This window comes from Podarcis erhardii (assembly GCF_964252035.2).
Source record: "Podarcis erhardii genome assembly, chromosome: 15".
Lineage (NCBI taxonomy): Eukaryota > Metazoa > Chordata > Lepidosauria > Squamata > Lacertidae > Podarcis > Podarcis erhardii.
In genome coordinates, this window is record NC_138505.1 from 2,806,036 (window position 1) to 2,827,156 (window position 21,121).

The following is a 21,121-nucleotide window of genomic DNA, read 5'->3' on the forward strand; positions in this document are numbered from 1 at the left end:
AGGGTGGGCTCTCGGCAGCATATATCCTTGCAGGTAGGGTTGAGGGGAGAGGAGGTGTTTTTATAGGGGATGCAGAGGTTTCAGACAACGTGCCCCTGCCCCGCTTGAAGTGGGTTGCTCTGATAACGCTGTGCCCTGGTCCTTCCAGCTCGGGGTCGTGGTTCTGCCGCATACCTTGAAGCTTCCGGACGAGCCCATCACAGAATTGGGGGAATATTGGTGCGAAGTTACGGTAAGTTCACCTCCTGTACGTTGGCGCAGGTCAATGTATAGGATATTTGTAATAGGAAAATTGTGCCTGCTTTTTCTCCAAAATCCCAGGGTCGATGATGCATGTATTGTGTAAAATACGTTTTTTTGTTTATTCCAATTTTTTTGCCCACTCTTCCACCACAACGTCCCAGCAATTTAAGAAGTACAATATGAAAGCCAGTTCAAAACAAGTTATAGGAGCAAGATTAGGGCCGGTCTTAAAAAAATATATCTCAGGAAAGAAGCGCGTCTTCTGCATACGACAGAAGCTCTATATGGTGCCAGGAGAGGAAATTTCGCAGGTTAGGGGGTTGCCACAGAGAAGACCCCCCTCCCCAGGCCAAGGGACATTCCCCAAATTTTCTGAGGGTGTTGGAACTGCCAAGAGGGACCCCTCGACTGATCCTAGCACCTGAGAGTGTCTGTGGAGTACAGGGAGATGATATTTCAAATATTTGGGGCCCAAGTCATTTAGGGCTTTCAAACTCTAAAGTGAGCACCTTAATTTGGGCCTGGAAACAAACTGGCAGCCCAAGCAGCTGTTTTAAAACGGTGGCATCATATGAGACTAAGAGATTAATTAAGATTAAATTAAGACTAAGAGAGCTGAGGGGGGGGGGGTGCTCGTGTAATCTCACTGTATACAAGTTGTACAAGTGACAATAAAGTATTTCATTTCATTTCATCTACAGTGGTGCCTCGCAAGACGAAAAGAATCCGTTCCGCGAGTCTCTTCGTCTAGCGGTTTTTTCGTCTTGCAAAGCAACTGTATTAGCGGATTAGCGCTATTAGCGGCAAAGCGGATATTAGCAGCTTAGAAAGGGGGGGGGGCGGAAAAAAATCGCAAGACTCGCAAGACGTTTTCGTCTTGCGAAGCAAGCCCATAGGGAAATTCGTCTTGCGATGCCCCTCAAAAACGGAAAACCCTTTTGTCTAGCGGGTTTTTTGTCTTGCGAGGCATTCGTCTTGCGGGGCACCACTGTAAATGGAACCCCAGCTAGTAATGTTTGGGACCTGTTGAAGTTTCTGAATTATCTCCAAGGGCAGCCCCACATAGAGCGCATGGCAGTAATAATGAAAGCTTAAGAAGTGTCTGCTGGATGAGGCCATCACTGCCTCCTGCGGGGGCGATAATCCAGCCTGGATGTTAGAGTCCATGGTTGAGCCGTCGTGCCTGAAAGGGACCAGCTTGCCAGGGATGGGGAAAGGCAGTCCTAGTCTCAGCAGGGGAGTTTAAACGTCTTCCCCATCTCCTCTTTCGATTGACCGTCGTCATCGTCTTGGCTTTGGGGGACACACCTGGGCCCCCTGTCCGACATCTGCCCTCCTTTTGCAGGTGAACGACCTTGACACCGTCCGGGTCCCTCTTTCCGTGGTGCAGTTTGCAGAACCCAAGCCCGAAAGCTACAGGGTCTGGCTGGCTCAGCCGGAAGACGCTCCTCAGCAATATCACTGAAGTCCGCCCCACCCCAGGAGGAGAAGGGAGCAGCAGGGGCTCTCAAAACAAGCGACGGAGCCTGGGGGCCACCCAGCTTGCCTGCACAGCTCAGGAGATCCAGGGACCTTCATCAGATCGGGTTTGGACAAGATCTTCATCAGATTAGTGGGAGATTTGGGGGGGGGGGTGTACTCCTGTCCTAAACGTTCAAAGGCATCTCTGACGGACACGTTTCTCTCGAGTAAAACACCAACTAAAGTTCTATGATTCCTCTCCTCTCCTGAGGAGCAACAGGATGTCGAGACTCTTACGAATAAAAATGTTTCAAAATCAGAAACTCTTCCAGGTTGCAGTGAGTAATTTGGCCAAGATCCCCTGTGGACCGGGAAGGAGAGTCGGAGGGAGATCAGCCGCTGAAGCACTCTGCGTCTCTTCTCTCTTAATGTCCAAGGGCATCTGGATAGTAAAGCGCTGAAAGGGTTTTGTGATGGCAATGGAGGAGTTGGCCTCCATTGATTGCCTCGGTCGCAGGGTGTGGAGATGGAAGGGAGCCGCTGATCTGCCTTCGGCCAAGCCTTGCTCTGACCCTAAAGGTTACGGATTTGCCATTGGCCGAGCTTGCCCTGACGCTGAGGCAGTTGTCAATGGCCATTGGCTGAGTTGCCCCCGGTTTCCTCTAGAGGGGTGGGGCTGGCAGAATATCCCAGCAAAGAGGTGGAAGAAGGCTTGAACGGGAAGGTTTGAAGAGGGAGAGATCCCAGGGGAAACAGGGAGACGGTCAGGAGGAGGACGAGTTGCGAGGGCAGAAACCCAGGAAAAGGAGCAGGCTAGAGGAGGGGCGCTGTGGTCTAAACCACAGAGCCTAGGGCTTGCCGATCAGAAGGTTGGCGGTTCGAATCCCCGCGATGGGGTGAGCTCCTGTTGCTCGGTCCCTGCTCCTGCCAACCTAGCAGTTCGAAAGCACACCAGTGTAAGTAGATAAGTAGGTACCGCTCCAGTGGGAAGGTAAACGGTGTTTCCGTGCATTGCTCTGCTTTGCCAGAAACGGCTTAGTCCTGCTGGCCACATGACCCGGGAAAACTGTCTGCGGACAAACGCCGGCTCGCTTGGCCAGTAAAGCGAGATGAGCACCTCAACCCCAGAGTCGTTCACGACGGGACTTAACTGTCAGGGGTCCCTTTACCTTTTAGAGAAGAGGCGCTTGTGGATTGGAGAAAGCCATGCATCATCAGAATCATGTTTCCAGAGTTGTGAGAATTGGGATCTTGCTTTATTTTTAAAGGAAGCACCATCGCTCAGTGCAATACAGAAGGTGCTAGGGTCATTGTGTCATGATACCTCCAGATAGGGCTGGGATCCTTGAATGAGACCTTGGAGAGCTGCTGGCAGTCTGCGTGGGTTGAGCTGTGTCCCAGCTGAAGTTTTGAACCTTTCGAGAACAGAGCTCTTGGAAGGACTTGCGGCAGCGACCCATCTCCCTCTGCGGTGTGTCCCGCCACCAAGGAGACTTTGCCGCCTTGGCAACCCCTTCCCCGGGTCGTGCAAAAGGAGACGGAGCCGATGGCTCCATCCTGGACGACACCTGGCGGCCCAGCCTGTGGACTTTCGCCCATTCGGGTCTGTGTCTCTCCTCCTCCACAGCCATTAATTACAGCATTGCACACCTTCGGCATGAACAATGGCATTTGAAGCGAGCCCTGGAATAATTCACGCCTGGGGTGGTGTGCCTTCGGAGCCAGCCCTTCAGATGATGGATGGGGCCCTCTGCCTCCTCCTTTTTTAAAAAAACCTCCCTCCCTCCCAAGAGGGGAAGCACAAGCTTTCGCTCACTTTAGCCGCGAAGCGCTTGGAGCGGCCCAGGCAGGAAGAAAGTGTGGGCGTGCTGCTGCGTCCTCCCAGCGGGGAAGATAGCCGGGAAAGCTTTTTATTTCGTCCTCCTCTCCTCCCTCTTAAAAGCAAAGCAGGGGAAGCTGCCAAAAGTGTCATTAAGCCCCTTACGTGGGCCGGCGGAGGGGCTCTCTCTGCCGGTGGGAGACGGAACACAGCCATGAATATTCACAGAGGCGCTCGGCCCTTTGCCGCAGAAGGCCCATCAGTTATGGCGAGGCTGACGTCCCACCTCGTCAAGGTGACTCCCGAGATAATGTCAGAGGATGATTCTTCCAAGCTAGGGAGGGGAAGGCGCCTCAGAGGACGGGGGGGCTGGTGGAGGGAGAGGGTGTGGCGCGGTGACCCCTGTCTCGTCCTTTAATGGGGCGGATGTGGGAAGTTGATCTCCCAGCTGGGATGCAAATATCTGGCCATCCGCTAGCGAGTAAAGACACACACTGGTTTTGCTGCAAAGCGCAGTCGGTCAGCGTGGTGCGATCCAGATGTGGTTCCGTCGCTCTTGGTGGGAGATGGGAATCCCAACAGCACCTGGAAGGTCATAGAATGGTAGAGTTGGGAGGAGTGATGACCTGGGACTCGGAGCCAGAGGAGTCTCAGTCTGCACTGGATCATTTGCCCCAGGCAGCATCTGAACCTAGTCGGGCCTGATTCTGAAGAGCCCCAGTCTGCACCGGTTTCCCTGCAACAAGCACCAGCTGGGCCGAGTCAAGGGCCTGAGCCTGCCCTGGCTCCAGATGCGGGGATTCCCTCGTTGCCTCCAGCTGGGCCATCACTTACAGCTGCTCCACTACCAGCTGGGTCAGGAGAGGCTGAGGCAGCCCCTGGGTCTAGTAACCCACCGACGTCTCCCGAGCTGCAGAGACTGAGGTCTGAGAGAAGGAAAGACCTGAGTACTCGCAGGAGGAGTGCTCGCCTTCGGGTGAAACAGGGAGGTGAGTCGCCGGGGGATCAGGACCGGCCGTTATCCTGACAGAGATAAAAGGTGGTCGGACCCCGCCCCAGGTTGCAGGAGCAACATTGCTGTTTGCCAGAACCTGCCTGAGATCCGGTGCCTGGCCTTGCCTGGTTTTCTGCCTCGTGTCCTGGCGGACTGACTCCTCGCGGCACACTTGGATTTAGGACCGGACCTGGACCATGTTACCCGGGTTACCCCTGAGCCCAGCACAGAAGGGACCCCAGGGGTCATACAGTCCAATCCCCTCGCAGCCCAAGAATTCCTGACAGACGGCCATCCAGCCTCTGCTGAAAAACGTCCAGCGAAGGAGAGTCCGCTGCCTTCTGAGAGAGTCCGTTCCACAGTCTATAGACACCCGTCCTCGGGTAGCTCAGGGGCTCCTTAATGCTTGGTCCTCCAGATCTTGCCAGACTCCCATCAGCACAGGAACACAGGAGGAGCCTTCATGGATCAGGCCAATGGCCCATCTGGTCCAGCCTCCTGTTCTGACAGTGGCCAACCAGTCGCCCCAAAGGAAAGCGTGCAAATGGGACCCGAGCCTGAGAGCACTGTCTCCCCTCCTGTGGTTTCCAGCAATAATAATAATAATAATAATTTATTTATACCCTGCCCATCTGGCTGGGTTTCCCCAGCCACTCTGGGCAGCTTCCAACAAAATATTAAAAATACATCAAAATGTCACACATTAAAAACTTCCCTAAACAGGGCTGCCTTCAGATGTCTTCTAAATGTCAGGTAGTTGTTTATCTCTTTGACATCTGATGGGAGGGTGTTCCACAGGGCAGGTGCCACTACCGAGAAGGCCCTCTGCCTGGTTCCCTGTAACTTGGCTTCTCGCAGGGAGGGAACCACCAGAAGGCCCTCGGAGCGGGACCTCAGTGTCCGGGCAGAATGATGGAGGTGGAGACGCTCCTTCAGGTATACTGGGCCGAGGCCGTTTAGGGCTTTCAAGGTCAGTGCCAACACTTTGAATTGTGCTCGGAAACGTACCAATTTTCAGAAGCATTGCTTCCTCCGACTGTAGAGAAAGGGCACAGCCATTGTGGCTAGCAGCATCCCTGGCCATTGGCAACAATATCTGGAAGAACCCATACTAGCTGCCCTTGCAGTCTTCTCCTGCCATTGTGTGGCCTACTGCCTCAGCCCCATCTCCTGTAGATACTCCCCAGCCGTTTAGCATTTATTTATTGAATGTCTTCCCCACCTTTTTTCTCTCCAAGGAGCTCGATGCAGCATATGCAGGGCTCTCCCCCTTCTCTGTAGTGCCCCCAACCACCTGCAAGGTAGGTCAGGCTGAGACGAAGTGATAATAATAATAATTTATTATTGATACCCCACCCATCTGGCTGGGCTTCCCCAGCCACTCTGGGTGGCCTCCAACAAAACATTAAAGGCGCTGGGGGTTAAACCACAGAGCCTAGGGCTTGCCGATCAGAAGGTCGGCGGTTCGAATCCCCGCAACGGGGTGAGCTCCCGTTGCTCGGTCCCTGCTCCTGCCCACCTAGCAGTTCGAAAGCATGTCCAAGTGCAAGTAGATAAATAGGTACCGCTCCGGCGGGAAGGTAAACGGCGTTTCCGTGCGCTGCTCTGGTTTGCCAGAAGTGGCTTAATCATGCTGGCCACATGACCCGGAAGCTGTACGCCGGCTCCCTCGGCCAATAAAGCGAGATGAGCGCCGCAACCCCAGAGTCGGTCACGACTGGACCTAATGGTCAGGGGACCCTTTACCTTTACCTTTTTAATGCATCAAACATTCAGATGTCTTCTAAAAGTCTGGTAGTTGTTGTTCTCTTTGACATCTGATGGGAGAGCGTTCCACAGGGCGGGAGCCACCACTGAGAAGGCCCTCTGCCTGGTTCCCTGTAACTTGGCTTCTCGCAGTGAGGGAACCACCAGAAGGCCCTCGGCGCTGGACCGCAGTGTCCGGGCAGAACGATGGAGGTGGAGACGCTCCTTCAGATAGGGCCAAAGGCTTGCACCCAGTGAACTTCATGACCAAGTGTAGATTTGAACCCTCGTCACTCAGAGTCCTGGCCTGGCACTGCTACACTGCTACACCGGCTCTTCCAGAGGTTGACCAGTGGAACCAGAGGGGTGGCCACCAGTTCTTGGTCACCATTGCCCTCTCCCCTTTCTTAAATTCTGAGCAGCTTTGTTCCAATAGGAAAGCAGGATATACTGTATTTTTCGCTCTATAAGATGCACCAGACCACAAGACGCACCTAGTTTTTGGAGGAGGAAAACAAGAAGAAAAAATATTCTGAATCTCAGAAGCCAGAACAGCAAGAGGGATCGCTGCACAGTGAAAGCAGCAATCCCTCTTGCTGTTCTGGCTTCTGGGATAGTTGCGCAGCCTGCTTTCGCTCCATAAGATGCACACACATTTCCCCTTACTTTTTAGGAGGGAAAAAGTGAGTCTTATAGAGCAAAAAATACGGCAAATAATGAAACAAATGCCATCTGGGACCCTAGTGAGAGCTCAGGGCCTAGACACAAGAGTAGCTGGGGCAACCCAGCCAAATGGGGTATAAGTAATAAAATTATTATTATTATTATTATTATTATTATTATCATTATTATTATTATTATTATCTTAGGAGTCTTGGGGAGCTGTGAGCAGAGGGGAAGCGCAATCTGCACTAATGAAGCAGAGATTCACCTCCCCTTTTTTTGTTGGTGTCTGCCTCCCTACAGTTTGGCTGCTATTTTTATTCATTTTACAGCCCTGACAACGTAAATTCCCCCCCCCCTTCCTGTTTGGCACCACCAGGTGGCAGCCGAATCACACCTCTGGGTGATTTACGAGGGCGTTCCCCTGTCTTGTCTGCCCTCATCCTGCCCTCGACTCCTCGAACCGCTAAGCGAATTCTGCCTCTCGCCACCCATTTCCCCAACACTACCTTGTTTTCGTAACTAACGTCCTTGCGGCACAGGTATCCTGCAGGTATCCTAAAGGCCCTGCCCTCCCTGCCCAGGCCCTGCTGTCCCTTGAGCCTGCTATCAAAGCACATCCCTCAAAGAACATGCCTCACAAATAGCAGAGGGTTCATTGGGTATACAGGCACCAGCTAGATGAACCAAAGAGGAAACGAGAGGGGTTTTTTTTAACTCCGGATCCACGCTGGGCAAGAGTGGACTGAGCAGGGAACCGGCATGCAGCTTCATTCTACAATTCCCAGAGTAGTTCTGGGAGTTGTAGCTCCGTGAGGTGAACTGGGATCTCTGACTAGGGTGCAAAAAGCAGCTCCCAGAATTTTTGGGGGGGTAGCCATGACAGTGGTATTGCTGTTACAGATAGGTAGCCGTGTTGGTCTGCCATAGTCAAAACAAAACAAATTCCTTCCAGTAGCACCTTAAAGACCAACTAAGTCAGTTCTTGGTATGAGCTTTCGTGTTCTTGGTATGAGCTTTCGTGTGCATGCACACTTCTTCAGATACACTGGAGGTATTGCTGTTTAAAGTAAATGGTATGTTTAAAGTATTGGTGGTATTGCTGTTTAAAGTAAATGTGGCCTTACTCCCAAGAAAGGCTACTTAGGATGGCATACTTCCTTTTACAAAGGTCTACCTTCTAACCCATGCGTAGGCAAACTAAGGCCCAGGGGCCAGATCCAGCCCAATCACCTTCTAAATCCGGCCTGTGGACGGTCCAGGAATCAGCGTGTTTTTACATGAGTAGAATGTGTGCTTTTATTTAAAATACATCTCTGGGTTATTTGTGGGGCATAGGAATTCGTTTATTTTCCCCCCCCTTCAAAATATAGTCCGGCTCCCCACAAGGTCTGAGGGACAGTAGCCCCCCCCCCCCCCGCTGAAAAAGTTTGCTGACCCCTGCTCTAACCGTTCGTGGGTACTCTCTGCCTTACACCTTTAATCCCCAAGCAAATAATTGTCGTGGCAAATGAAGTCAACATCACCCTTGTTTTGGAAGTTCAGCTTTATTCTCTTCCCCTCTGGACCCGGAGGAGAAGAGGTTAAATGAAAATGCAAAAGAGTAAAAGAGTTGGGTTGTCTGCTCTGCACTCCTGCTCTGAGGAGACCCACTGGAATTGGTGGACGTTGGTTTCAGAGGTTTTCCTCTTGAGCAGAAGCGAGTCGCAAACAACCCATTTCCAGGGGAAGGTCTGTTCATTTGTGATGGGAAGTCCCAAAGCGAAGAGTTTGCCTTTTCCTCCAAGAGGGGCCCGAGTGCGAGGCATCGCTTAGACAGCCTCGTTGAGTTTCTCCATCATCTGCTGCTGGATCTTCTTGGGGAGTTCCGGGTTGGTGAAGTAGTCTGGCAGGAGAGGACGAAGGAAGGTGAGAGGGTTAGCCAAAGGGAGAGGGAAGCTGGGTGCCGCAGATTTATTGCATCTCTAAGGCACACCGAGGACCTTCAAGGCGTCCTCAAGAATTCAAGGGCATATCCCAGCCAAGCAAAAGCACTGTGTGGCTGTGGAAGGGAAGCGTTGCCTGGGGAGACTCTCGGGGGCCAGACGGAGAGGTCTGGAGGGCCACACCTGGCTCCTGACGTTCCCCACGCTTTGCCCTAGAGGGCACATCCCAACCAGAGAAAAAGAAGCAAGGAATCTGTGGGGCAGGGCTGGTGAGGGACATGGCCTGGCGAGAGCTCCCAAGGGCCAGGGAGAGTGGTTTGGGGGCCGCATTGAGCCCCCAGGCACACCTGGTGCTGATCTGCCTGCCTCATCCATTCATCCTCCATAAAAGCAAAAGGACACAGAGTAGAAAGGGACAGCAAGGCTTCAGCTTCCTGTTGTCTTTCCACCCACCCCAGCCATGACCAAATGGCCACATCTGTTTGTCACAGACCTGACAGCAAAGAGTATTACACTCACTGGCCATTCCTGAGCGCCACTCCCAGTGCCAGAGCATCAGCTGTGATGGCCTGGGATTCGGACTTGCAGGCTGAACCTAAGGAATCCCAGCCTGCACAGGATTCCCTGCCTCCAGAACCAGCTGAGCTGAGGCCTGAGCCTGAAGGGTCCTCACCTGTGCTGGGTCCTCAGGTGCAGGCACCAGCTGAGTCTGCTCTGGCCCCTGAGGTGATGGAGGACCCATTGCCTGCAGGTGCTCCACTCTCAGCCGCATCAGAGGAATCTGAGGTTGCCTCTGGGTCTGGTCACCCTCCAGCCTCTCCTGAGTTGTAGAGGCTCAGGGCAGAGAGGCAGAGGGAACTAAGTTCCTGCACAAGGAGTGCTCGCCTCCAGTCCAGGAGAGGTGAGTCACCTGTGGACTGGGGCCGCCCTATGCCTCAGGGCAGATAAAAGCCAGCCAGCCCAGTCCCAGGTTGTGGGAGCAACATTGTTGGTAGCCAGTTCCTGCCTGCACCTTGTCCCGCTGGACCTCCTGACCTCGCCCAACTCCCTGCCTTGGACCCAGCTTCAGCTTTGACGGACGGCCTCGACCTTGGACTGGACTCAGACTATGCCTCACGGAAACCCAGGGGACCAGCCCATCAGCCCTTGTTGGAATGACTTCGGTTTATATTCCTTCTGCAAGCCGTGTCTTCCTCCTGATATTTGATTTCTGACGGGGCTGGGTTGTTAGTTGGGCGCCCCTTGTGCTTTGAGAGCCCCCTTCCTCTTTCAAAAAACTTGATTTTTCAGGTGAGTCCTGCGTCGCCGTGAGGGAAAGGCACTCCAGGGGAAACTGTGGCTCCTCGCCTGTTCTTGGGACTACAGTTCCCATCAGTCCTGTGGTTGGGGCTGGTGGGAACTGGAATCCAGCAGCCTTCAGAGGGCCACGGGTTGGGTTCCCTGAAGGGAGAACAGTGCTGGTCACTCTTAGCTAAATTTTGACTGGACGTTCTCGAAAGGGGAAAGCAGGGGTGCTGATCTACAAGGGACAGGAATCGGGAAGGTGGGACCCTCCTTGGTACACGGCAGAAGCTCAAGCGGACATCGTCTCCGCGCAGAAACATTCAGGTGCGCTTGGTTCTTGTCAGGTGTGTGTGCAGGAGCCAGGCCCTGTGACCAGGACTGGGGCCTTCCTAAGTTTGTTCTGGAGAGGCAAGGTGCGGCCGCACAGGTGAGGCCAATTAGTAACTCACAGCACCTGGTGGCAAGTGCTGGGAAGGGATATAAGGTTAGCATTTCCCTTCGGCTCTTGGCCACAGCAACACATTCCCTGCCTTGCTGCGTTTGGTTCCTTGACTCCTTGATCCTCGGACCCTTGACTCGCGACTCCTTGCTACTTGATCCTCGGACCCCTGACTTTGTGACTCCTTGCTTCCTGACCCTCGGACTCCTGACTTTGTGACTCCTTGCTACCTGACCCTTGAACCCTTGACTTCTTGACTCCTGGGCTCTCTGAAACCTCGGAGTCTTGACTTCCTGACTCATAGAATCATAGAATCCTAGAGTTGGAAGAGACCACAAGGGCCATCGAGTCCAACCCCCTGCCAAGCAGGAAACACCATCAGAGCACTCCTGACATATGGCTGTCAAGCCTCTGCTTAAAGACCTCCTGGCTTCTGGACCCCCCGTTCCTGCTCCCACCCCGCCATCTTGCCCCCGGTCCCGACATCCCCAGCCAGGACTTCGACCGCCCGTGAACCGGACCGGGACAGTTCTCTCCCCTGCACAGTTGAAATGTCTGTGAGCGTTCCGTGACACCCAGTGCCATCTCACATAAACTGGTCCTGCCAGCTGTGGAGGTAATGGCCAGCGGCGGACTCCACAATCTTTTGCACAGGTGTTGCATGCATGAGGCCGGGGATGGGGGGAGGACACCTATGGGTGCCCAAGGGTGAGGGGATGCTGGGAGTCCCAACAGCCTCCAGAGGGCTGCAGGTACCCCATCGCCAGACACTCCTGTGCTACCTGCTCTTAATAGCATAGGCAGCATTTGCAGGATCAGGCCATCGGCCCTTCTGTTTGAACATCCTGAGTGCAACCACATGCCTGCGGGAAACCTGCGTGATTTGAGCGCAAGAAAATACTCCCCTCCAGTTCCTTCCAACAACTGGTATGTGAAAAAGTAAAATCTCTCAATATGTAAGGCTAGGAAATGGAACTCTTACCAGCAGCAAACTCTCGTATATTATTTGGTCTTTGCAGCAGAACTTCCCTGGAAACATGGAGAATGGGAGAGAGAGGTGGACAGGGGGAAAAAAGACTTTTAAAAGGGAATTTTTTAAGCAGTTAATTGTGTGTGTTTTCTCCCCCTTTCTCCTCACTGTTGATTTTGTAAGTCCTTGTCAAAAGTACGCAAGACAAATTGGTAAATCACTCTTTCCTTATTGGGAATCGATAAGCCAATTAGCAACCGGGGAGAAACGTTTAATTTACATCTGCATTCACCTTTGGGGGTGTGTGTGAGAGATGGAGTTTTATATTAAAAACAAGAAACAAGAACATACAACCGTCACAGGGCCGAGGAAATATTTATAACAATTAAGAAGACCTCTTCGTAATTACAACGGTTCCTTCATTGGGAATCGATAAAGCAATTAGCAAGGCAGCTAGGAAAGCGGGGTGGGGGGAAATTGCCAAACTTTTTTTTCCGTGAGGGTGAACTGCAGCCTCGCAAGAAATACTCTGGGCACCTTGTAAATTAAAAGAACTTTTTCAGTGAAATGGTGGGTCGCCAGCTGATTCTTCCAAGGCTGATTTGCACCACCACCCCGCTGCCGCCGCCAATCATAGAAGTCGAAAAACTTACCTGAGAAATCCTGACAGCAGCATTTCCACTTCCTTGTGTGCACGAAGGTATTTCTCATTAGCGATCCTGGTGTTTATCTGGGGGGGAGGAAAGGGTCATGAAGAAGCTAAAATCTGAGCATCTAAGCACATTTGTCCTGACTTGGAGGCGAGGTTTTTCCCAGTTCCAAATCTTATTGCAGGCTATGGCTAAAAGCCTGGTAGCTGTTGAAGGAGACTGTTCACAACCCATTTCTCGCAGGCCAGTGTTTCCCAGTTGTCGGTGTTTATACTACATTTTTTTAGATTTGCCTTGAGAGAGTCTTTGAACCTCTTTTGTTGACCACTAGCATTACGCTTTCCATTTTTTAGTTCGGAACAGAGTACAGTGGTGCCTCGCAAAACGAAATTAATTCGTTCCGCAAGTTTTTTCGTCTTGCGAGTTTTTCGTCTTGCGAAGCACGGTTTCCCATAGGAATGCATTGAAAATCAATCAATGCGTTCCTATGGAAACCGCCTTCAGACCAGGTCCGGGGACAGTCTGTCCCCCGACCTCTTCTGAAGGCTGGGGGGGGGACAAGGGCTTTTCTTCCCACCCCCAGCATTTTAAAAAACCCCGGGCGGCAGCGCTGCCGCCCGCCAGCATTTTAAGATCGCCCCGGACAGCGGACTTCTCTGCTGTCCCGGGGCGATTTTAAAGCCCCCGGGAAGGCAGGCGGGGGGGAGCAAAGACTTTCGCCACCCGCCGGCCTTCAGAAGAGGTCCTGGACCTCTTCTGAAGGCCGGCGGGGGGCGAAAGTTTTGCTCCCCCCCCGCCTGCCTTCAAAAGCCGTCTGGGATAGCGGGAAGCGCTTCCCTGCTATCCCGGACCGCTTTTAAAATGCTGGCGGTGGGGAGCAAAGCCTTTCGGCCCCCACCGGCCTTCCTGGACCTCTTCTGAAGGCCGGGGGGGGGAAGGCTTTGCTCCCCACCGCCAGCATTTAAAAGAGGTCCCCGGAGATTTCCCTATGGGCTTTCTTCTTGCGAAGCAAGCCCATAGGGAAATTCGTCTTGCGAAGCGCCTCGAAAAACGGAAAACCCTTTCGTCTTGCGGGTTTTTCATCTTGCGAGGCATTCGTCTTGCGGGGCACCACTGTAGTTGCTTTGGAAGACAATCATCAGGCTTCCGCACAACATGACCAGCGCAACAAAGTTGATGTTGAAGAATCAGTGGGAGGTAACTTACTACAGCCCCAAGCATGGCCAGCGGCCAAGGGGTGTGAATTATAGTTCAGCAATGTTCTCCGACTCCAATGCCCATCAGCACCCAGCCAGCAGAGCCAATGGTCAGGGACGATGGTGCTTGTAGTCCGCATGAGCCATTTTAGTAATACATTCCTTAAAGGGAAGAATATGGGTAGGGGATAGACTACCCAGAAAATCAGGACCACAGGGATCCTCCCCACCCACTCCGATAATAATATAGACACCTTTAGCTTGCAGAGAGGCCCATTAAAATGTACAACAAAGATCCATGTGGCACCTTTAAAGACTAGCAGATTTATTGTGGCATAAACGTTCGCGGACTGGATGCGCCTGATGTGCTGGGCTCCAGTCCATGAAACTGTCTGCCACAATAAATCTGTTTTGTCTTGATGGCGCTCCTCTTTTCCCCCGTGTTGGCTGAATCGAGACGTAACTCTAGGCTACCCTCACCGGGACGTGTCACAGTTAAAATACGGCCTCGGTTAGCTTTTATGGTGGTTGTGGTGTTTTTGTTTTATTTTATTAAATTTATATCCCACCCTTCCTCCCAGAGGAGCCCAGGGCAGCAACTGCACAAACGAGAAAGCAATTAAAATATCTCAAAACAATCCCGATGCAGTTGCAAACCGGGGAGGGCGTCTACTTAAAAGGATGGCGATGATTTATTAATTTACGAATCTGCTTTTACATTCATGTCTCAAGGCGATTTGCCGTCGTATCGTTAAAAAAAGAGAGAGAGAGAGAGAGTTTTGAAGATGGTAAGCAAAGAAAAGCCAAAGCAGAGATCTTTTTATCCAGTTTGGAAATAAAATAAAAATGTATTCGATTGTTTCCGGAAAGTACAGGTAACGGCTGCTTGTCGTATCTCAGCAGCAGCCATGTAGCAGCACAGCCCAACCTGCAAAGATCACCATTAATTGGAGGCAAGTGTTTTGAGTGCAAAGTAAGTACCTCTGAGCATGTGTAGAGTGCTGATGAGCACTTGCAGCCAGCCCCCCCCCCCCCGAGAGCTATATCCTCTGTGAGCAGGCCTAGTCCTCTTTAAAACCCATCCAAGTTTGCAGCCATCGCTAACGCCAGCCCCAGAGGCTCGCCCAAAATGGACAAATACTGGAAGCTTTTGCACTGGAAAAATAAAGTCAATCCCGCTCCAAATTGCGCCATCACATAAAAAAAAAAGAAAGATGATAGATAGATATAGATAGATGATAGATAGATAGATAGATAGATAGATAGATAGATAGATAGATAGATATAGAAGATAGAGATAGATAGATAGATAGATAGATAGATAGATAGATAGATAGAGATAGATAGATTAGACAGACAGAGAGAGAGAGAGAGAGAGAGATTAGATAGATAGATAGATAGATAGATAGATAGATAGATAGATAGATATAGATAGATTAGATTAGACAGAGAGAGAGAGAGAGATAAGATAGATGATAGATAGATAGATAGATAGATAGATAGATAGATGATAGATAGATACTAGAGAGAGAGATTAGACAGACAGATAGAGAGAACAACAAAAAGAAACCAACGCGAAGCAGGCAGTTATTTAAAACTCTGTTCTGAAAGAAACAAGTTTAATAATAGTAATCATAATCATAACCACAATGTGATTATGCTAAGCAACTTCTCCAGGGGGCTGTGACTTTTGCATACCCCAAAACTAAACTGCCTATTTCCCCGTGCTCCCCATCTTCGCACCTTTCATCCGCTTTATTTCTTGCCCAGCTGCCTTATGGAATCTTCTCCAAACCCACTTTGCCCCTCCCGAACCACAAGAGAAGCCCCTTTGCAGGGAGCATGAACCAGACTCCCAGCATGCCTTGGGAAAGCGGAGCCACAGTGCCGAGCTTTGTGGGTCTTTTCTAAGGGACCCCCCCGTACACCCCCCCTCTCCTCCCCTTGACCCACCTTGAAGTGGGAGAGCTTGATCTGCTGCTCTGGGTGGAGGGCCCCCCAGTCCTGGCCTTGCAGGCCGGAGTCCAAGTCCACCATATCACGGAGCGCCATGCTCAGGCAGGCAGGCAGGCAGGCGGCTGGCGTTGCCATGGGGACAGAGACACACAGAGACGCATGCCAGGATCCCCGCCAGATTCCTCGGGAGGCAGGCACTCTATCTATCTCTCTCTCTCCCTCTCTCCCTCCTTCTCCTCCTTCTCCTCCTTCCTTCCTTCCTTCCTTCCTTCCATCTCTCTCTCTCTCTCTCCCATTCTCCTTTCTTTCTTCCTTCCATCTTTCTCTCTCCCCTTCTCCTCCTTTCTTTCTTCCTTCTATCTCTCTCTCTCCACCCCCCCTTCTCCTTCCTTCCTTCCTTCCTTCCTTCCTTCCTTCCTTCCTTCCTTCCTTCCTTCCTTCAGGGTATGCACTGTTTATACCTCAGGCAGTAAATGCAGTTTCAATAATATACCCTCTCTATATGGGAGAATCCACAAAAGAGAACCTAGAGAGAGAGAGAGAAATCCTAGACCCCAGATTTCCTGGGCTTCTTAACCACCAATTGATTGCAGACAGGGGAAATTATTCTTTATTTAGTAATATTTACCATATTTTTCGCTCCATAAGACACACTTTTTTCTTCCTAAAAAGTAAGGGGAAGTGTCTGTGTGTCTTATGGAGCGAATGTGTGGTCCCTGGAGCCAAATTGTCCAGGGGCAAAAAGCAGATCGTGCTCTCTTTTTTTAAAGAGGGAAGTGGGTGTTGAAACAAAGCCGCTGATCGGCAAGCGATCGGGAGCAAGATAAGGGACACTAGCAATAAAGGAGGCTGCCTGGGAGGGGGGAGGTAAAGACAGCAAACTTGCAAAGGGGGGAAACAGGAAGACAAAAGCAACGAGGAGAGAAATTAGAAGAAAAGGAGGAGCAAAAAACTGCTCCAGCTAAGGAAAAGACACTAAGGCAAACAAGAGGGAAGGGAATGTTGAAAGGAAACAGCTGATCGGTGGGATCGGGAGAGAGATAAGGGAGGCTAGCAGAGGCTGCCTGGGAGGGGGTAGATAAAAGCCCATGGATCCTCAGGATTTTTACACTGGGTCACCCCAAATTCACCATCAGATCACATAGCATGTCCATGGCTACAGTCTGCACCAAAAAACCCACGCACCCACTGTTGCCTGGGGCCTCAATGGCACAAAAATGTGGTTACAAATCATGGATCCACATGGATTCTCGTGATTTTTGCATCCGGCTACCCCAAACTCACCGTAAATCACATGTCTGTGGCCACAGCATGAACCACACAAATCATACACCCACTGTTTCGTTCAGAATATTTTTTTTCTTGTTTTCCTCCTCTAAAAACTAGGTGCGTCTTATGGTCAGATGCGTCTTATGGAGCGGAAAATAAGGGATTTCATTTATATCCCACCTTTCTTCCAAGGAGCTCAAGGTGTGCCATACCTGGCTCTCTCTCCCACTTCCTTGCCTATTCTGCACTCACACAACAACCTTGTGAGGCAGCTGAGGTTGAGAGATGACAAAGGGTAAGAAAGTCGACAAATAAATAAGGTGAAGAAGTAAACATGATCAGCAGAGCTGGCACAAGCACTGTGCCTTTAACACAGGCAGGAATTCTTCAGGTGCAGTTGGGGGGGGAGAGAGAGCTTCACCAGTTGGATTTCTGCCTGAATGTGCAGCTGGGAAAGGCACGTGAGCCTCCAGGGTGTTGGGCAGGCACTGCCAGTTAGTGTTTTGACCCGTGAGTTTATCTTAAGCCTCCCCAGCCCTCAGGGCCTTGGCAGCCTCCCAGTCCTATCTGAAGCCTCTTTCGTTTCGCTGTGCGGTTGTATAAATAGATTTATTTATTTTCTCCGAGCGACTGCAAGTCCTCCCTTGAAAATGGCCAAGGAGCGGGAGTGCAGGTGGGGTGGGGGGGCAAAATGAGAAGAGAAACTTGCAGCAAAATGGTTTGATGGTGGCAGAAAGGTTAAAACCAACCTTCCAAAGTTCTCTCCCCACACCAAGGGCACGAAAATTGAACGGGATATCAGCGTTGGTTAATTAAGGTAAACAAAAACGAGACAGAAAGAGTGAGCACGGTATTGTGGTGCAGGCCGACCCAGCAACTCATTCTTGCCCTTTGGCGAGGTGGGCACTCTGCCCATGCTCAGAAGCTTCCCTTCTCTATCGCATCTCATCTTCCGACAGGCTTTTTGTTGGGGTTCGTGCCCCACCAGGAGTTCGCTCCAAAGCCATGCCCTCTGCCCCTGAGCTGCCTTACTGCCCAGAGAGGAGACCGTAAGGGAAACTGAGGCTGCGTTCTTGCAATGCTCCGAGCAGGGCAGGTAAAGAGGTAAGGACAGCACCAAGGCACTACAGCAATAATAATAATTAATAATAATTAATAATAATTAATAATAATTAATAATAGTTAATAATAATTAATAATAATTAATAATAATTAATAATAATTTTTTGTTTTTTTAAAAAAAACATTTTTATTAAGTTTCCCATTTTAACAATCCAATCAAATCACATTGAATGTTACAAATACGTTTCAAATAGTCCAAATATTCTGCCTAAATTATAATTTTTTTGTTGGGACTTCCCATGCTTCAAGTTTGGGGGGTTAGGGTTAATATAATAATAGTTAATAATAATTCATTTGTACCCCGCCCATCTGGCTGGGTTTCCCCAGCCACTCTGGGCGGCTTCCAACAAAGATTAAGAATACATTAATATGTCACACATTAAAAACTTCGCTGAACAGGGCTGCCTTCAGACGTCTTCTAAATGTCTGGTAGTTGTTTATCTCTTTGACATCTGGTGGGAGGGCGTTCCACAGGGTGGGCGCCACCACCGAGAAGGCCCTCTGCCTGGTTCCCTGTAGCAAGGCTAGGAGCTGGCAACGGCTGCCCCCTGGAGCGTCGTGGGGTTTGGCAAGGGTGTGTAAGCAAGGCCTCCATCTAGTGAGTTTTCAAGAAGAAATTCTCACAAACCAGCCAGCATCTCTGGGCAGGTGGAGTCGGGGGGGGGGGTGGTTTGGCAAGCATTGCCAAATTCACTCTCCTGGATATATTAATGTCCTCCCCCTGTGGTTTTGTTTTTTTTTTAACCTGTAGGGAAGATTTTCTTTCAAGTGAATGTCAGATGGAGGAATGGGGAAGGGAAGAGAGGGGGATGGAGAGAGGCGTTTCCACTCCAGGTTCTAATTAAAAGAGGGAAATTGGGAAAACGAGGAGGGCCCGAAATAGCTGCCTGCAAGAAGGCCACACACTCCAGAGTCGATATTTTGCGCCAAGATGACTTTTGGTTTGAGATTTCTGGGTAGAGCAGCGACCTTTGGGAAGGAGGGAAGGAGAAACTGGCACAGAGAGAGATGGAGAGAGATGCTTTGAGTGCCAAAGGATGTGCTTTGTTGCACAAAGGACTAGTGGCAATGACCTGTGAGAACAGGATTCTGCGCTAGATGGAGAGCCCCTGGCCTGATTCAGCCAGGGTTGTTTTATAAAACCTCCAGCTCCAGGGGGAGTCTATCTAGATTCCTAGATTTTTAGGGATATTTGGCCACTGTGTGACCAGGTTGCTGGACTAGATGGGCCTTTGGTCTAATCCAGGGCTCAGTGAACTTTTTCAGCAGGGGGCCGGTCCACTGTCCCTCAGACCTTGTGGGGGGCCGGACTATATTTTTGAAGAAAAAAAATAATGAACGAATTCCTGTGCCCCACAAATAACCCAGAGATGCGTTTTAAATAAAAGGACACATTCTACTCATGAAAAAGCACACTGATTCCCGGACCGTCCGTGGGCCGGATTGAGAAGGCGAGTGGGCCAGATCCGGCCCCCGGGCCTTAGTTTGCCTACCCCTGGTCTAATGTAACAGGCTCCACTTACGTTCTCATGAGCATGGCAACTGGAAACTGATCTGCAGGCTGCCTCGCTGCAAATTAAGCCCTGCCAATTGAGAGGACGGGCTCTCCTCTCCTCGCCGCCTCCCGTCACTTCACAGAGGCTGCTGCACACGGCGCTGCCAGTGGTAGGAAGCTGGCCTGGCAGGATAATTACAATTATCTCCTGACGAGCGGAGGCGGCCGTGGCATCGCTAAACACAGTCGTTTGCACATTTGCTCCTTGAAGGGCAATCAGCAGCCCACGGGCCTCTTTCTGCAACCTGGCAAAGAATCGGGCAATCAATCTGATGTCACACACACACACACACACAGAGAGAGAGAGAGAGAGAGAGAGAGAGAGAGAGAGAGAGAGAGAGAGAGAGAGAGAGAGATAGATCCTTTTTGCCTGCATTTGATTGTTTACAATGTCCCTTATGTGGGGCTGCCCTTGAAGACTGCTCAGGAACCTCAGCTGGTCCAAAATGCAGCAGGCAGCTTTCCTGGCTTGGGTCCTTCCAAATCTCATATTGTTGTTGTTTAGTCGTTTAGTTGTGTCCGCCTCTTTGTGACCCCCTGGACCAGAGCACGCCAGCCACTCCTGTCTTCCACTGCCTCCCGCAGTTTGGTCAAACTCATGCTGGTAGCTTCGAGAACACTGTCCCACCATCTCATCCTCTGTCATCTGGTATGCCATATTGGTTCAACAATATCTGAAGCTAGGCTGCACCCACACTGTGCTCTTAAACCACTATTGTGCTGTTTCAAACAGTCATGGCTTCCCCCCAAGGAAATGTAGGCTGCTCAGGGTGCTGAGAATTGTTAGGAGCCTCCCCCCTCACAGAGCTACCCTTTCCCAGTGCCCTTAACAGTTCTTCCTTTTTTTCTCTCATTCTTTTTTATTAGTTATTTCCAAAAAGAACACAAGGTAACACACAAAAACAAAGAAAATACACAGAAAAGAAAAATTAAAAATAATAAACAGCAATTATCATTTCCATATCATCCATATAACATAGTCGTCTCTTACGGGACTTCCTTCAGCCTGTCCGTAAATCATTCGAAGCAATAAATAAAATTACATGTTTCATTACTTATATTGTCATTATACCGATTCCTAATTCCTGTTTGCTTTGCACAATAACTCTTAGTTTTTCACAGTGCGTCTCTAAATCCCTTTAGCGTTATTTGCCCTTCACTAATACATTCCAGATAATCTACATACTTTTCCCAATCTTTGGTGAACACTTGGTCTCTTATGTATCTAACTTTTCCTGTTAGTCTATCCAACTCTGCGTAATCCGACAGCTTAGATCTCCACTCCTCCACCGTTGGGGTTTCCCGTAGTTTCCACTTCTGGGCTAATACTACCCTTGCTGCCGTAACCGCATAGTATACCAATCTGCGATCTTCCTTTTTTATCTCTTGTCCTAATATCCCTAGAAGAAAGATTTCTGGTTTCTTTATGAACGTGTACTTTAATATCTTCTTCAATTCAGTGTGTACGCCCTTAACAGTTCTTCCATCCCTATTCTAAGGGAAAGAGCCCCCACTGGGGGGAGAGGCAGTGGCTGGACCACCCAGAAGAGCTTAATGGCTGAGCAAGGATTCGAATCCCAGCCTCCCAGGTCCTAGTCCAACACTCTGACCATTAGGCCACGCTGCCTCTTATATAGTCGCTTTCTCTGTTACTGTGAAGGCGACCAGGCAGCGGGTGGGTGAGGAGGGTCGGCCCCTGGCATATTGGGAAACAGGAGCCCTGTGGCCGCCTTTAGAAAGGAGCCGGTTCTGCCGTCCCCAGAGCCGTCTTTCCCATTGGTGTTAGTGGTACGTTGTGCCAGGGCGCCCGCCACTCAGGGGCGCCCCAG

General features: G+C 50.6%; 2 protein-coding genes across 3 annotated transcripts in view; one reads left to right on the forward strand and one right to left on the reverse strand.

Annotated features, from left to right (window-relative positions):
* Positions 1-2,027, forward strand: part of MRPL9 (mitochondrial ribosomal protein L9) — a 91,510-nt gene extending 89,483 nt beyond the window's left edge. For both annotated transcript variants that reach the window (XM_081841397.1, XM_081841396.1), the window contains 2 exons: positions 149-232; positions 1,589-2,027. In XM_081841397.1, the coding sequence (XP_081697523.1) occupies positions 149-232; positions 1,589-1,708 (204 nt within the window). In that variant the 3' untranslated portion in view covers positions 1,709-2,027. The remainder of the gene's footprint in view (positions 1-148; positions 233-1,588) is intronic.
* A 6,426-nt stretch (positions 2,028-8,453) lies between these two features.
* On the reverse strand, positions 8,454-15,500 carry RIIAD1 (regulatory subunit of type II PKA R-subunit domain containing 1). Its single transcript, XM_081841488.1, has 4 exons — positions 15,344-15,500; positions 12,198-12,274; positions 11,557-11,603; positions 8,454-8,811 (listed from the first exon to the last, which is right to left on the reverse strand). Exons 1-4 carry the CDS (start codon positions 15,479-15,481, stop codon positions 8,738-8,740), a joined length of 336 nt encoding a protein of 111 aa, XP_081697614.1. The 5' UTR covers positions 15,482-15,500; the 3' UTR covers positions 8,454-8,737.
* Between the last annotated feature and the right edge of the window lie 5,621 nt (positions 15,501-21,121).

What these genes read in the sequence shown, in the direction of transcription:
- RIIAD1 (XM_081841488.1), bottom strand. Translation starts at nt 15,481, where the DNA reads ATGGCAACGCCAGCCGCCTGCCTGCCTGCCTGCCTGAGCATGGCGCTC. An exon ending in TCAAGCTCTCCCACTTCAAG is followed by an intron (nt 12,275 to 15,343) that starts GTGGGTCAAGGG and finishes CCTCCCCCCCAG; the next exon opens with ATAAACACCAGGATCGCTAA. An exon ending in TATACGAGAGTTTGCTGCTG is followed by an intron (nt 8,812 to 11,556) that starts GTAAGAGTTCCA and finishes CTCTCCTGCCAG; the next exon opens with ACTACTTCACCAACCCGGAA.